Genomic DNA, 18,880 nt, shown 5'->3' with positions numbered 1-18,880 from the left:
TTTTACTTGTAAGGTCACTGTACCCACAGTGTTGCCAAGGTCACTGTGTACCCCAGTGTTGCCAAGGTCGTTGTACTCCCACAATGTTGCAAGGTCACTGTACTACAGTGTTGCCAAGGTCACTGTACCTAGTGTTGCCACATAATTGCGTACCAATGTTGCCAAGGTCACAGTACCCCACAGTGTTGCCAGTTGCGCTGTGCCCCCAATGTTGCCCAAGGTCATTGTACTCCCACAGTGTTGCTGTCCTGTACCCCACAGTGTTCCCAAGGTCACTGTACCCCCAGTGTTGCCAGGTCGCTGTGCCCCAGTTTACCCTAGGTCACTGTCCCCCAGTGTTGTAAGGTCCCTGTACCCCAGTGTTGCCAAGTCTCTGTACCCCACAATTGGCCAAGGTCCCTGTACCCCACAGTGTTGCCAAAGTCGTTGTACTCCCACAGTGTTGCCAAGGTCGTTGTACTCCCACAGTGTTGCCAAAGGTCTGCAGTACCCCGCAGTGTTGCCAAGGTCGCTGTCGCTGTACCCCAGTGTTGCCAAGGTCTCTCTACCCCACAGTGTTGCCAAGGTCCCTGTACCCCAGTGTTACCAAGGTCTCCGTACCCCACAGTGTTGCCAAGGTCCCTGTATCCCAGTGTTGCCAAGGTCATTGTACTCCCACAGTGTTGCCAAGGTCACTGTACCCCACATTGTTGACAAAGTCAATTTTCTTCAATGCTGCCAGTCACTGTACCTCCAGTGGTGTCAATGTTACTACCTCCAGTGTTGTCAACATTATGCTGTACCTCCAGTGGTGTCAATGTTACGCTGTACCTCCAGTGTTGTCAACGCTACGCTGTACCTCCAGTGGTGTCAATGTTACTACCTCCAGTGTTGTCAACATTATGCTGTACCTCCAGTGGTGTCAATGTTACTACCTCCAGTGTTGTCAACATTACGCTGTACCTCCAGTGTTGTCAACATTACACTGTACCTCCAGTGGTGTCAATGTTACTACCTCCAGTGTTGTCAACATTACGCTGTACCTCCAGTGTTGTCAATGTTACGCTGTACCTCCAGTGTTGTCAATGTTATGCTGTACCTCCAGTGGTGTCAATGTTACTACCTCCAGTGTTGTCAACGTTACGCTGTACCTCCAGTGTTGTCAATGTTACGCTGTACCTCCAGTGTTGTCAACGCTACGCTGTACCTCCAGTGGTGTCAATGTTACTACCTCCAGTGGTGTCAATGCTATTCAGTACTTCCTGTGTTGCCATGTTACTCTGTACCTTCAGTTATGTCAGTCACTATATTCAACAGTATCAAGGTCACTGCCCTTCCAATGTTACTGTGTATGTAATACGTGCCGACTCCTTACATCAGAGCGCCATCAACCACCCACACACACACTGCCCAAGTTAACTACACTCACCACGTCAATCTCGATCTCCTGGATCTGGAAGCGGAGGATGATGGTCCAGATGAGACCGAGGATGAGGCGCGGGTTGCCGTCCACAATGTCCTCGGCGCCGATACTCTCCAGTCGTACCTGTCAACCAAAACACTCATCAATTACATTGCACCTGATGGCCTTAGGCTAACCCTTGCAGGGGAGGGGAGGGGGGGGTACATTTCACAATACGGCGAGAGATTAAGTTTCAGGGAAATGGTGGGTATGAGTTAAGTTGGAAATGACAGGTCAAGTTTCGGGGTATTGGGTCAAATTGGGGATGGCTTGTCCTTAAAAGGTCACGCTGGAGATACTTGTGACGTTATGACTGAATCAAGCCGGGGTGAAAGCTCAAGCTTGGGCATGACAGGTTAAACTGGGTAAGGAGTGGGTCGAGAAGGAAAGATACTGGGGCAGGGAGACGAGAGTAGTTAAATGTGGGGAGAACACCCTGTTCAGTTACCCTCCTCTCCAGAAATTAAAAGTAACTATGTTAAGAATACTCCCTAACTTTTGTTTTGTTCTTGCATATACTGTACGAGTATGAGGTAGAAAAGGGGAAACGCACTTAATGTGACGTTGACCAGGTGTGTACCACAGACCTTAAGTTATATACCGAACAAACTGATTGAGGACAGGCATCATGTTCCCCTACGTGCCTTCAGTCTGGATAATCGTTCACCAGTTAGGTTTTTAAGTCGAGACGGTAACGATATGGTTGGCCTACTATACTGGTCACTCCGGATATATATATCAATCATACATTGCCTCCTTAAAAGGGAATTTGAAACAGACTGATGGATATAGTCTAATACGATAACCACTATGTTACCGTACCACCCTCACAGACATAAATAAATAAATAAATAGAAAGGAAATATTTGCAAAATTCGACCAAAGAAAGATACATTTACCCGAGTCGTAACACAGCAGCCGATGTGCTAGGCTTGAGATACGAGGAGCTCGGACATCATAAAAAAAAAAAAATGGAGTAATAAGCAGCAGTGTGTTGCTTCTTGGTTCATCTACATCAGAACCAGTCGTGGTGTGTGTGAGGCCCCCTATCACCATACACTACTACAATAGTGTTGCTAATCCATACTCCAGTCTTCATCGGTCAATACTACCCTCTTCACTATACAACTGTATTACGTACACTAGGCAGGATATGTACGTCATCCTTGACTACTCTGGCAGAGAAGAGGTTTAGTGTACCAGCGGCTACTTGCACATGTAAGATGCCAGTTTTGTTACACACTGACGGGGTCCACCAGGTTGACGTCACCGAATAGGGCGAGAGCTGTTGACCCCAGGGGCTAGCGCGGTCTATAGCTGTGACCGTGTATTAAGCAACTAGACGACTGGCGCAGTAAGTACTCAAGTGCCTGAAGGGTCATGGATATTGTCGGCAAATTACCTATTGTGACAGAAGGACGAGTGTGGTGTGGTGGAGGAGGAGGGGGGGGGGGGATTCCCGATACAATTTATCTGTTCATGGCAAAGCGTGGCACGTCCCTAATAAGTCAAGTGCCAGGCCTGTCTCTGGGAGAAGGAATAATTGGTCAGGACGACCTGTGCTGTGGAAGGATAGGATCCCTGCGCGGCCTTACGGTCATGACCCGCTTAACCTGCGACCGCCCTTGTTATGTGGCTGGTCCTTAAGCAGCCACTGCCGAGGGGTAAGGTTAATGTATAATGGCTAAAATAGCTGATGAGCATGTGTTCGCTCTCGATATGGAGAGGGGGGTGCGGTCATCGTGGAGAAGTGGGTGTGGCATCTCTTCCGCTCAAACTTAACCAACGGAAGTAACTGGCGGTTTAACCGACCCCCTCTGGTAATCTTTCATTACTGAGGTATTTCAACTTTAACATTATAATGAAATCTTCATTAAGGAATATTTCAATAAATTACTTGTTTTTTTTTATACTAAATTAATTTTCAATGCGGTACATTTTCCGATGAGCTTTATCTTGCCAAACTTCAATAAATACGTAAGTCGTGTCCTTTGTACCGAATCTCCCAGCACAACCAGAGGCGGATCCAGGAATATAAAAAAAGGGGGGGTCCAATAAATTGTGGATGGGGAACATGGTGAGCATAGCGAGACCACCCAGCAGGGGGATTTGGGTGGGGGGGGGGGGCAAGCCCCCCCCTCTTTTTTTTTTAAATCTGACCAATATCATGGGCATTTTGAGGCCACTTTGAAGCCATGTGTACTTAATATTAGGAGATATTCTAATGTCAATAATAATTATTTTTTATTAAACAATAAAGCCCGAGTACAATATTGCATTTAAGAAAACGTATCGGAATTTTCTGTTAAAAAGGGGGGTTCGGACCCCCCAGGACTCCACCCTGGATCCACCCCTGATAAACCTTTTGAAGTGAAATAGAAACTTTGAAAGAGATCTAACGAAACAATAACTCCGGAACATCATCACAAAGAAGAATAACTAGAGGCAAAAACACTTGGTTGCAAAATAAGGGACCCGACCTTCAGATACAAGAGGGGCGAAGAGTATGTAAATTACATGTTGTTCTCTGTGTCACGGAGCCAAATACTCACACCACCATGGATACCTGCGGCCACTACGCCCTCAACAACTGTCACAAGAACCTGTTTTATGCACTATGAACAAATACATATTGAAACGCTACCTACAACACCAGCTGTGACTCGTACTCCACCTCAAGGCACTTGTTTACGTAACGCAGGCCGCCGGCTGTGTCCCCGACTACCACTCTCTTTAATACTGGTTGGTGAGGCCACCATGTTGTGGTCGTGATCCTGGCCAGTTATGGATCAAAACAAAATATACACTCACCTTATTTCAACAATCTCATACTAATACCAACTCAGGGCAGAGCTTTCTTAATAAATCAACCACAGGTTCGAGGAAAATGTATAATATACATCTACAATTACTTATTCACCCTCACCAATTTCAGTCTGACACCCAATGGCAAAATACAGCTATAATTCAAAATTCTACGATAAACGATTTTTTTTCCTTAGAGAAAATTCAACAAGTGTGGAACTGGTGAGGGGCGACCATCCCAGCACGAACTCGTCCCCTGCGCAACAGAAAGGGTCGGCCGAACACCTCATAATTCATGGGGTGTTGCACGCCCGTTAACTATCTGCCCTCTCAACGGTCACGTTCTCCCTAGTGAAAGTCTTTAGCCTGTTGTATAATCCTCATTTTATATATCCATATTTATATTTCGTATAATCATAATTGAAAAAAACTGTACTGTACTATCAATTTATTTATATCATTCATTTACTCTTCCAGACTTGTATATCGTAACATTCATACACAGTAAAATGTCTTCCCTGAGCGACAATGAAAACCCCTGACTACTATCCTGTAACAACTGGGGTTTATTTGTCCCTTTATTTTCTCTATTTATTCCTCTGCTTTCTTTTTTTTTTTTCATATTTGTCTAATTCTTACTCTTAAATATATTTATTTCGTACAGAGAGTGATGAATGCGTGAGGGAGGAGGAGGTGGTAATGAAGGCATGTTGGGTTACAAGTTACAAGGCGAGCGAGAGAGAGAGAGAGAGAGAGAGAGAAGAGAGAGAGAGAGAGAGAGAGAGACAGAGACAGAGAGAGAGAGAGAGAGAGAGAGAGAGAGAGAGAGACAGAGAGAGATAGAGAGAGAGAGACAGAGAGAGAGAGAGAGGAGGAGAGAGGAGAGAGACAGAGAGAGAGAGAGAGACAGAGAGAGAGAGAGAGACAGAGAGAGCGACAGAGAGAGAGAGAGAGAGGAGAGAGAGAGAGAGAGAGAGAGAGAGAGAGAGACAGAAAGAGAGAGAGAGACAGAGAGGAGAGAGAGACAGAGAGAGACAGAGACAGAGAAGAAAGAGACAGAGACAGAGAGAGAGACAGAGAGAGAGAGAGGAGAGGAGAGGAGAGACAGAGACAGAGACAGAGACAGACAGAGACAGAGACAGACCCAGACACAGACACAGACAGAGAGGAGAGAGAGAGAGAGAGAGAGAGAGGGAGAGAGAGAGAGAGAGAGAGAGACAGAGAGAGAGACAGAGAGAGAGAGAGAGACAGAGACAGAGAGACAGAGAGACAGAGACAGAGAGACAGAGACAGAGAGACAGAGACAGAGAGAGAGAGAGAGAGAGAGAGGACGATGACAATGTAGGTACATGTATATCATGCACTAAGGGACAACACACCTATCACATACTGTATTAGGTGATAGGTGTGTTGTTGCTCATGGCTCACTACATTACACATTTACGAAGATTTCAACTCGGAACAAAGGGGAGGATTAACTGATGGCGCTTATATCGGTTTCTGTATTTATTTACGTCCTTAAGGTGGCAGTCACAGTTTCAAAAGAATCTAAACCCCTAGCTAGCTTCACAAAATAACATCATGTAAAGGGAGTTTACCACAGGGTACACTTACTGTACTTACACCTCGCCATGTTAAATCCACCCACCCACACATGTCTGTACTGTTCCACTCTCCAACGAAGTCTCTGGTGATTTGAACATGGGCGCACTTGTCACTGGGTAGAGTGATGCTAAGTTTAAGCCAATCAGTTAGCTGTGCCTATGACGTCACACACACACATATACATATATATATATATATATATATATATATATATATATATATATATATATATATATATAACAGTTTCCTCTTCCCAGTCAGTCAATTTTTTTTTTTTTTACAGATTGCCCCGGAGGGGGCTAATTTATTGGGCACCCCCTTACATCCTGTGCAAGGTGAAGCGCAGAAGCGTTTACAGTGCCCAACTGGGAAGCATGTGGAGTTCATGCTTGCCTTTTTGACTCCTGCATTAAGGGCGTGGAAGCCTGAAGAGCCATGGGTTTTGTCAGCAAGTTACATAAAGTGACAGAATGATGAGTGTGTGGGGGGAAAGGCTCTTGGAGTGAGATTGAGTTGATGTCGCCTCTTTCTTCTTACGACTTCCTCCCTCCTATGCCTGTCTACTGTGATGGGTCTGTCACCACGCTGGGCTGCGCTGGGGCAGCTGTATGGATTCCTGAGCGCCAGGCCCGCAAGAAAATCAGGGTCCACGACTGGGCCTCCTTCACTGACACTGAAAGCATAGCCATCCTCGCGGGCATTCATGAGGGGGCGACCTATGCTCGCACTGAACGCCGGAACCTCCTGATAATCAGTGACAGCACTTCTGCGCTAGCGAGGCTCAAATTACCCTCCCTCTCCTCCCAACACACCCTAGCCGCCGTCGCCAATCTAGAACAAACTGATGACATCCGTGTCAAGTTTATTTGGATCCCGTCACATATAGGAATAACTGCCTGTGACACTGTTGATCGACTTGCCAAAGAAGCGACACAAGAAGAAGATATTGAAGCCACCCTCGCCCTCTCCCTGAATCATCTCAAATCTCGCATACACGCCACACAACGAGAAGCATTCGACGTAAAATGGACACACCTGAAACAAAGGGGCAGCGTCACACTATGCCACTATGACGCTGTAACCGGTGACTCCAACCGCCACTACAAAGAGTATCAATCTCTGACTCGATCTCAACAGATTATATACATGAGACTGCGCCTAGGGTACAGGTACCTATGGGAGTACATTGGAAACCCTGAGCCTCACCGCACTGTTTGTAAACTTTGTGGCCTACCCGACTCTCGCACCCTCCGTCACTACATCCTCACTTGCCCTAAGACCTCCTCCTACAGGTCCCCAGCCGTTACAAACACCTCTTCCCTCCCTGACCAGATATCCCTCCTCCTAGTCACAGGCCTGGCACTTGACATTATTAGGGACCTGCCACGCTTTGCTATAAACAGATGAAATGTACCAGTCAGTCAGTCGCCTGCTAAACCGGCGTTCATCAGTCTCTCTAACCTCCCGTGATCCCAAAATGCCAGCTCAGCAGAATATGACTTACAATCTAATTAATCTAAACAGGAGGATCCCGGGGAGGAGTGGAGGGGTACAAACAACACCCGCCCGGCAGTGAGAGAACACTGTACTGTACCTTGATTCAGTGACCACCACCACCCAGCACGGAACTTGTACCTGTACAGCTTTTGCCTGAATAAAATTAATGAATGAACATTCGAATCCACTTGTGGTGCTGCAGGTGCACCAAAGTGTTGGACACATCATTATCATCTTCCTGTTCCTGGTTCTCACACTACGAGCTTTAACTCTTCCTCTCATTACAGTTTTTTATGTAAAATTCTTCGTAATTCAATTCACTCAAATAATCATTAACGTTGTGTTAACTTAAGGTATGCACTAAACACGCAGACTGTATAAAAGACTGTTCTCTCCTCTCATCTTCCGTCAGACAAAGGTGTCAGTCACAGTACCCTCGTCCCTTTGTTTAGTTTAGTTTAACAAATTTATTGACAAAGCTTGGATTACAGTTTGCCTATTCTGAGTAATTCAGTCAGGTCTTGACACTGAGGGTGGTATCACTTCTCACTGCCACGTAGGACAGAGGTTCACACACAAAGAGAGAGAGAGAGAGAGAGAGAGAGAGAGAGAGAGAGAGAGAGAGAGAGAGAGAGAGAGAGAGAGAGAGAGAGAGAGAGAGAGAGAGAGAGAGAGAGAGAGAGAGAGAGAGAGAGAGGAGAGAGAGAGAGAGAGAGAGAGAGAGAGAGAGAGAGAGAGAGAGAGAGAGAGAGAGAGAGAGAGAGAGAGAGAGAGAGAGAGAGAGAGAGAGAGAGAGAGAGAGAGAGAGAGAGAGAGAGAGAGAGAGAGAGAGAGAGAGAGAGAGAGAGAGAGATATATATATATATATATATATATATATATATATATATATATATATATATATATATATATATATATATATATATGCAAGTAAATCACTGTAGGTGCGCGTGATCTAGGTATATGCTGATAACCACAAGGAAAGAAAAAACACGAAGTTCCCAAGCGCTTTCGTGTAATTCACATCTTCAGATTCATGTACACTGTAGGTAATGTAACTGTTCATTGCCAAGCAGGACAGAGGTTCGTACACAAAGAAATACATCATATTCATTAGCAGTATATATAGGTCAGAGTCGTGTGGGTGATGTCACTGCTCGCTGCCATGCAAGACAGTGGTTCATATACATTGGACGTCATATTCTAATTGAAGACTAATCAGTGTGGGCCAGCAAATTTGGGATAAACAGCAAGAAGGTCCTCAAGCACCACCGATTCAATGTAGTAATTACAAAGTTCATGATACAATAAGTCAGGTGGCCTGAAGTCTTTGACAGTGTCACATTCAATAATATAGTGTTCAAGTGTATGCTTTAAAGGTTTATCACAAAGTTAACATGCTGAGTGTTCCGGAACGGGTACAGCTTTACTAACTTGCCAGACATGTGTGTATCCTAGCCTAATTCTGGCCACGACTACATCACATTGTCTGGTTCTGTCACAAAATTTGTCATATTTACTATTGCTACAACTGCCAGGTCTCTGCATTTCTCAGTTCTTCTAGAGGGAGAGTTCATGATTCTGACTTGAATGTTTATAAGTACAGCATTGAACAGGCCAAGGTCACAGTCAACATTTTCTTTCTTACAAGCCTCATTGGCCAGTCTATCAGCACGGTCATACCTAATTCCAACATGGGACGGAATCCACACAAATTCGATACGAGAGTTGTTCTCATTGGCAGTTATCACATACAACTTTAGACATATTGCCTGACGGGCTGTTCATTGATTTCAAAGTACTTTGAGAGTCACAGAATATCACCCCACCTCCATTTTCTTTAAGGTAGTCTATAGCTAAGTAGATTCCAGTTAGTTCAGTTTGTGTTGTGCTGGCCCAGTTATTCAGCCTTTGCTTGTTTGACACAATCATCTCTTTCTTTATATATTACAATTGCACAGCCTGTTTTACCTGTGTTTGTCTGCACAGAACCATCAGTAAAAGCATAACATTCACTTGATTTAATACTCTCTCTGTCTGTTAATAGTTTCTAGTGTGACATCTCATAACATCGATGCTAAACATTTGCTTACTACCAACGAGTGTAATTAATAGGAACTGATATATCCAGCCAAGGAGGAATGGCATTAATGGGTTCGTCTGGGGTGATTGGGACATTCAGTTTCAAGAAATCTGCAGCACTTTTATGAAGCCACGCCCCAAAGAGAGTCTTTTGTGGAATGTTAGCGAGATAGTCGGGATTACTTAGATAGAACATCAACTCAGTTTGAGCTGTCGTTTGGGAACCATTGTTCTTCAAAACTTTGACAAAACATGGTATTGAGTAGAGCTATCCTCTTAGATAAGGAGGGCAGTCCGAGCTCTTTCCTCATGTTTACAGGTCTGGTGAGGAACAGGCTATTTCAATATTGAAACCCCTATTAATGTGTGTGGTTTTAAGATATTGCTGTATGTCAGGAGGCAGGGAAGTGATTTAGACACACTAGACCATTGGTCTAATAATATGTCAGCATATTCTGCAGGGCTGTGATGAAGTTGTACTGGGGTGGGTGACTTGGTAATGGCTCTAATTTTGTTCCACACTTCTGCTAGTGGTTGGTCTATTAATCCCCTGTAAGAATTGTTCCCAATAGGTGTTTCTCACCTGACCTTTGAGTTCTTGAAATTCTCTGTTAGCATTGAGGAATGCCAGGAGGTTATCACTAATTTTATTTTGCTTATAAGTGGTGGCGAGCTGTTCTACCCTTTCTCCTTCTTTGATGAGGATGGGGCCATGTGTCCACAGAGGTGGTTTAGTGCTGCCACCCCCTTTGACTTAACCCAGGTGGTATAATATGGTAATGACATTTACAAGATCACAGCAAAATTCATCCACTGACCCAGGTGTATATCCAGCATACCATCTGTGGATGTAGGCCTTGAAGTGCAGTTTAAGATTATCTGAGATGTTAATTCTGAGCTTAGGATGGGGTTCACACTTGACATCAGCAACAGTGTATTCAGTAAGTATTGCATAATGATCACTGACTAGGTGGTCTGAGATGTCCTTAGCCTTGGCATTACTGTCTACTAGGTTATACCCAGTCACATAATCAAGTCTGTTCCCCATCAGATGTGTCACTTTGTCTGTGTCGTATACAGTGATATTATGATTATTGATGCAATTCACGAACGCCCTCCCATTAGTGTTACACTGGACATCACCGAGGACAGTGTGACGAGAGTTAAAGTCACTCATACACAGCATAGCATTGTTACCTGATGGCTTTGGTAACACGTCTGCTCGCAGCTCATTACACCGAACATAGATGTTATACAGCGAAAATTTATTGTTTGCTGTCTTTACTGTAAATTGTTGAGAGGAATACTTTCATCATTGAGAGTTTTGATCCATTTACAAACCAGACCATTCTTTACATTTAGCAGGCCACTTCCTGCTCCACTATTGTATATGCTGTAAACCCAGCTATCCTGGGTGCAGCTTTCTTCTGGGTGCTGGACGTGTAAGGTTCTTGTAAACCAATTACATCAATGTTAAAAACTTTAACAAACCATTGTAGGTCATTAATTCTGCGGTTAACACTCCGGATGTTCCACGAAATGAACCTAAGCGTTGTGTTACTCGTTCCACCTTGAACTTAGTATAGAGGTCGCGACATGACTATCGGGACAAATTAAATATTAAATTGTCTAATGAATCAACAAGTGAACAAACATGATAGTAACTTGGGGCACATTTATGATCGCTACAACTTCAGCACTGAGGATATATATATATATATATATATATATATATATATATATATATATATATATATATATATATATATATATATATATATATATATATATATATATATATATATATATATATATATATCTTGATAAAATCACTGACTTGTGTATCTGAAGGAACACCTCTATCAGTGGCATAACCATTACCACTATTTATTCTACATCACTAATAGCACATGTGCCTTCAGTCAAGTCCACCGTGAGGTCCATGTTCGTTCACCTGTACCAGTAATATCCCCATCACCGCCTGAACTGTTATCAACTTCAGGCTTCAATCACTCATGATAAAACCAAGATTGTTCTCCAACACACTTATCATTCTTACCCCCGCCATCCCTTGGTCATCAGTAGTTAAAGCGCTATCACGATTTTTTTTTACATGAATTCACTCGTGTCTGGTCATCATCTTCCATATACAGTCATATTTCTCCAAGATTACCGTCATCACTTACCTGCGTTTATGTACATCACAGCAGATCAAAGAACCTTACGAGTCTCACATTCTATATTTTTTTTTATCCTAAAGATGACCAAGTTAAAGGTGTGTTTACATGATAGTAACCTACTTTTTCAACTATTTCCTCATATCAGTTATTGTTATTATTAGTCAGTCAGAAATTTATCTATATATGATAATTATAAAGAATACAAGTGTAAAATTTCAACAACTGCGAAGGCACATCATAACATTCCCGTACTATGGAAAGTGGTTGGTACGGTGTTCTATTTGTTGCAGTTAGTTAACACGTGATATTTTTGTTGTTTTGGTGTTTTTAAGAAAACAAGCAACTGTAAAAGTCATCCTCACCTCACTGCTGTGAGGTGACAAAAACCAAGTGATCCCGTAGACTATACAGTATATCGCAGAAGAAAAGGATGTTCTGTGAAACATTCCACAGCAACGTCTGATAAAACATTCCACAGCAACGTCTGATAGAAGTACTTGAGTTTTATCAACTCATGTAGTCTCGGGTGTAATATCCAATTTTAAGGAACTAATTATGTTAGCAATGCCCTGGACCAAAACTAGCGAGTACAGCTGAAGCAACATGTACAAACACGAGAGAGTCAGCACACAGCCCTGGATGGAGGAGACGAGTAGAAGGGAGCTGGATCTTGAAGACTACAGTATACTTTTTAAATGTTATCACCCTGGAACTACGTCTCCCCCATGTTAGCCTGCTGCAGGATAGACATGTATTAAGACAGGCTGTGAATTACATAAGTGGAGTTGGGCAGCACAGGTCCGGCTGATTCATATAACGTTCATGATCTATGTACCGAGCTATAGGATTCCACTTGTTTTGGGTAGTATAAAAAAACTGTCTAAATAAGCCTGCAAAGTTACTACCGTATGATGTATTAGTCTCGCCCCTCTGTGAATAGTAATTAATAATTAAAATAATGCATCTGGCTTATCGTGCCTTTTCACAGAACGAAAAATATATCGCTTATTTCTTACCCAGTTTAGCATTTTCTACGACAATTAGTTACAGTATATATTTATGGTCACTAATACAAGTTAGTCCTTTCTTTAATATTTTTTTCATACTATCACAACTTATACAGTAGACGCACAAAACCACATGACGCTTATATTAGGCGATACATTTTGCAGCACAACTGTAACAAAAATTAGTGGAGGAGAGCCCTCCCATTTTGCATGGAACTCCGTAAATTTTTATGAAACGCGAGAACCTCCTTCGATCAAGCCTGAGTAAAAATCCGGTGATTAAATCTTAACTAGGGTTAATTTGCAGTTTTCATCATATGGTGGCTGATTAGTGTAGTGGTGGCAGGCGTGTTCACCGTACACGTGGTGAGCCTGACCCGTCAGGTATTCTTACTCTTGACCGTAGAGACTTCACACACGCCGCCTACCCTCATCCAGTATCTAAATCTGTGTAAAGACGTGTGATCGTGCGTTATAACGTTTAAGTCATTAGACACGTGTCCATATGTCACATGTGCGTCACGGAGGGAAATAATTTATGAGAATGATTCACTTGCCAAATCTTCAATACCAACATAAAACATACAGTAAGCAAATATATTCTCAAAAAAATAAGTGACCTTTTGCTTGAATAACAAGAACACGAAGTAATTTTAATTAAGTTAATGTTATTTATGAATATGCTTATTATGTTCCTGTAATGCTCGAGTTTGAAATACGCTCGATACAAAAATTCAAATTACGTACTGTACTGTAAAATTAGTTAGGGCTGTAAAAAATTCATGCCTGAGTTTTCATATTACCCACTGCCAACCTTCTAACCTAATTCAGAATCATCACTAACAAACCTTATCAGTGAAATCTACAATTTACTTCGATAAAACACAATGCCTATAACTGTGACCACCAGTCTTCCTCCCACGGCAGTCGACAGTGGCGTAGTGGGTGGTAACTGTACTAGTCCCCCCCACACACACAACAGGTATTAACAATATGTTTTGATCCTGCCCGCCCTCCGTGACCGTCACAGTCTACACTACACACTACTGACACCCGCCCTACACCCTTTCAACACCACCACACCAGTCTAATATCTCTCTAACTTGAACACTATATCAAGAAATTTCATGTAATCTTTACGATCTATCAATTAGATAGTATTGCCAGTTCGTCAACACATGTGATAGTAAGGTATTAAATCATTCTGAGCGTTGTGTCCAACCTGTAGTGTACACGATCTACCGTGGTAGTGAGGCCAACACTGATACACCATCTCACGCCGCGATAAACTCCATAAATTTATGCAGAACAAAGAATCTTACCTTACAGTAAATATTCACTCCAACAGTTATCAATAACTACAATCTGCTATAAAATAAAATTAAGTCTGCCTTACTTAATGTATATTGTTACAAATCGACGATATAAATTATACGACACTAACGATCACTGGGAAAATATTTTATTAGCGAGCGCCGCTGGCACCAGGTCGGCAACACAACACTAATAACGGACACGTCTCGAGGTCATATTCAATTAAGTAATGTGAATGTTAGTGAAACGTCACTGTCATATCCCAAACCAGCTCTATTTACTCTATTTTAAGTCACATCACTGCCATTCATCTCTATTAACTTCCAGGTTGGTGACAGCTGTTCATTTAGAAATTACAAACACCAACTAAAAAAATCACATTTGTGTAATATACGCACATACGAGGTAGAGTACATATAACTATGACCACTAACTAACATTATGTAATACTTTGACAGTCTTGTGGGGGGTGGTTCAGGCTGGATGTTACATCTTGCAATACACAATGGAAGAACCCAAAGTTATATGACTGGTATAAATTAATACATGTCGGTTTGGCGAATGACCGCCCTTAGTGTGGCCAGACAAAACATCGTGCGGCCGACAGCGGTTAACCCGGCAGCATGGGAGTCACGTACCAGGAGTGACAGTCCTTGACCCTCCCACCCTACGTGACGTTTCACTTTACTCAGTGTGAGAAAGAAAATTTCCACAGCCTCAACATCAACAATTATCATTACAATATTATAACGAGTTTGGCTGAATTCATAATTTAGCTACAGTCAAGTTGCCGTATATCTTACTTCGAATTTTGATTAAGTTGAGAATAATGAGCTCCCTAGCAACACTGATTAATATTAGCGATAGGATGGACGGTTAAACATACAAATACTGTACATACGTAACATGATGCACGGTTTGTGATAAGGATGCCACACTTACACTGATATTGAAACAGTTTATTTAGCCAGAAAAATACAGATACAGAGTCGACAATAACAATATTGACATGGCCGAGCCAACTGAGAGCCTGAGCTCTCTTAATGGCACCTGATATATACTGTACATTTATCTCGGGGAAGTATTATGTAACATTTAATACCATCTGGAATAGTACACGTAAAATGATGCTTGTAAGAACATATCAGGATGTTACCACGGTTATCACTTCGTTATTTATTTATTTATTTATTTTTAATTTACATTTACATTAATTTACATTTACATAAATATATACATATTTTACAGCGGATTGATATACATTAATACGATAAGGGAGGAAAGCAATACAACCTGGGTTTTATTAAGGTGAAACAAGATGACAGAAGATGTCAGTATATGTTGTGCCGGCAAATATATAATCATTGCAATGGTAATTTTTATCTATCTCCATGAAAATTTCTGATATAATGGTTTTGGTGGTATGATAAAAGTAGGAATATAAAGCACGTAATTACAAAAGTATTAATACTTAGAAAATAAATATTTTTTTAAATATAAATACTTAGAAAATAGATGTTTTAAGAGATGATTTTTTAAAGGAAGGGAACGTAGTCTTTGCTTGTTCCACACCTTCACACCAAGATATTTTATGGAGGTCTGGGACTGAGGCACACATGGGGGGGGGGATCTTAGTAGCTCTGGGTGTCCAAAGTTGTATCTGATTATTCCCGAACTGGAAATAATTAATGTCAATCAAGTGACTGACATGTGTAAACAAATAGGGCACAGCAGTATGTGTTAATATCCTCGAATTTTAACGTTTTCAATTTAGCAAATTGTTCGTCAGTGACAATTTTTTTCCGAGTAGGCCATTGTCCGCACAACTCTCTTCTATGCAGTAATCAGGGGTTGTGTTTTTGTAGAGCCAGAGGCCCCCATAATGTGTGACAATGTATCACGTGTTGGTAAACAAGATCATAATAGATTTCTTTCCTTGCTGCAGAGTGAGAACTGACGAGTGTGATACAGGATACCGCACTGTTTATTGACTTTACTGTGAATGGCAAATGTAAGGAGATCCTTCGCCGCCGCCGCCCCCCAGCTCAACCTGACGGCTGGTCTTCCAATATATAGGACGTCCGAGCCCTCCCTCAGAGAGTGTGTCTTGTGACCAGGAAGGGCCAGCTACCACGTCCCCAGTCCCGCTCGAGAGAAGCCCGCCACTAAGTGTAACGAAGTCTCAGCCGGGTCCACCGACAGAGTGCTGTCAACTCCACGTGTAACAGTAAGTGCTGGCTGTGTAGACTGTGGAAGTGCAGTGATCCCGAACCTCCCCAACGATCGACTTAGTGAAGTGCCCATTCTAATTGTGAGGTTAGGTTATACGAGAATACCATAGTCTATCATAAATTGTGTACGAACCCCCCCCATTAATCCCCCCTATTGAACTAGGATAATAAAGCTGTAACACGCATTGGTGTTTTATATACTACACTTGTACTGTGCCTGTGTTAATATACAGTGTTGACATCACACCCTCGAGACACGCTACCATTTCCTCTCGCTATAATATTCTACTACTATAACCTCCTAACTTACCTCTTCATGTGAGATTTTGTCTCATTACACAAGGGTGACTATATACTGCACGAACATGATACAGGGGTGACTATTATACTGTACTAACATGATACAGGGGTGACTATATACTGTACGAACATGATACAAGGGTGACTATTATACTGTCCTAACATGATACAGGGGGTGACTATTATACTGTATTAACATGATACAAGTGTGACTGATATTGTACTAACGTGATACAGAGGTGACTACAGTATTACAATGTATTAATATGATACAAGGGTGATGTACTGTACGGACATGTTACAAGGGTGACATACAGCACTGAGACGATACAAGGGTGACATACTGTACTAACAGGATACAAGGGTGACTATATACCAACATGATACAGGGATGACATACTGTACTAACAGGATACAAGGGTGACTATACTGTACTAACAGGATACAAGGGTGACTATACTGTACTAACAGGATACAAGGGTGACTATACTGTACTAACAGGATACAAGGGTGACTATACTGTACTAATAGGATACAAGGATACAAGGGTGACTATACTGCACTAACAGGATACAAGGGTGACTATACTGTACTAACAAGATACAAGGGTGACTATACTGTACTTACAGGATACAAGGGTGGCTATACTGTACTAACAGGATACAAGGGTGACTATACTGTACTAACAGGATACAAGGGTGACTATACTGTACTAACAGGATACAAGGATGACTATACTGTACTAACAGGATACAAGGGTGACTATACTGTACTAACAGGATACAAGGGTGACTATACTGTACTAACAGGATACAAGGGTGACTATACTGTACTAACAGGATACAAGGGTGACTATACTGTACTAACAGGATACAAGGGTGACTATACTGTACTAACAGGATACAAGGGTGACTATACTGTACTAACAGGATACAAGGGTGACTATACTCTACTAACAGGATACAGGGGTGACTATACTGTACTAACAGGATACAGGGGTGACTATATACCAACATGATACAGGGGTGACGATATACCAACATGATACAGGGGTGACGATATACCAACATGATACAGGGGTGACGATATACCAACATGATACAGGGGTGACGATATACCAACATGATACAGGGGTGACTATATACCAACATGATACAGGGGTGACTATATACCAACATGATACAGGGGTGACTATATACCAACATGATACAGGGGGTGACTATATACATGATACAGGGGTGACTATATACCAACAGGGGTGACTATATACCAACATGATACAGGTGACTATATATACCAACATGATACAGGGGTGACTATATACCAACATGATACAGGGGTGACTATATACCAACATGATACAGGGGTGACTATATACCAACATGATACAGGGTGACTATATACCAACATGATACAGGGGTGACTATATAAATTACCACATGACTATATACCAACATGATACAGGGTGACTATATATACCAACATGATATGGGGTGACTATATACCAACATGATGATACAGGGGTGACTATATACCAACATGATACAGGGGTGATACAGGGTGACTATATACCATGATAGGGGTGACTATATACCAACATGATACAGGGTGACTATATACCAACATGATACAGGGTGACTATACCAACATGATACAGGGGTGACTATATACCAACATGATACAGGGGTGACTATATACCAACATGATACAGGGGTGACTATATACCAACAGGGGTGACTATATACCAACATGATACAGGGTGACTATATACCAACATGATACAGGGGTGACTATATACCAACATGATACAGGGGTGACTATATACCAACATGATATACAGGGGTGACTTATATACCAACATGATACAGGGGTGACTATATACCAACATGATACAGGGGGGTGACTATATACCAACATGTGATACAGGGTGACTATATACCAACATGATACAGGGGTGACTATATACCAAATATGATACAGGGGTGACTATATACCAACATGATACATAGGGGTGACTATATACCAACATGATACAGGGGTGACTATATACCAACATGATACAGGTGACTATATACCAACATGATACAGGGGTGACTATATACCAACATGATACCAACATGATACAGGGGTGACTATATACCAACATGATACAGTGACTATATACCAACATGATACAGGGGGTGACTATATACCAACATGATACAGGGGTGATGCAGTATACCAACATGATACAGGGGTGACTATATACCAACATGATAGGTGACTATATACCAACATGATACAGGGGGTGACTATATACCAACATGTGATACAGGGGGGTGATACAGGGTGACTATATACCAACATGATACAGGGGTGACTATATACCAACATGATACAGGGGTGACTATATACCAACATGATACAGGGGTGACTATA

The 18,880-nt window shown here is 42.1% G+C and overlaps 1 protein-coding gene across 1 annotated transcript in view; it reads right to left on the bottom strand.

Moving 5' to 3' along the window:
- The window catches only part of LOC121880074 (spectrin beta chain, non-erythrocytic 1-like), a gene marked incomplete in the record, with an annotated part of 309,746 nt that overhangs the window by 268,821 nt on the left and 22,045 nt on the right, over positions 1-18,880 (bottom strand). Inside the window, 1 exon segment of the mRNA XM_042387083.1 lies at positions 1,409-1,525. Within this exon segment, the coding sequence (XP_042243017.1) occupies positions 1,409-1,525 (117 nt within the window).

This window comes from Homarus americanus, unplaced genomic scaffold (genome assembly GCF_018991925.1).
Source record: "Homarus americanus isolate GMGI-L3 unplaced genomic scaffold, GMGI_Hamer_2.0 scaffold30108, whole genome shotgun sequence".
Classification (NCBI taxonomy): domain Eukaryota; kingdom Metazoa; phylum Arthropoda; class Malacostraca; order Decapoda; family Nephropidae; genus Homarus; species Homarus americanus.
Note: the sequence above shows the minus strand (reverse complement) of the source record. Positions and strands in the feature narration are given on the sequence as shown.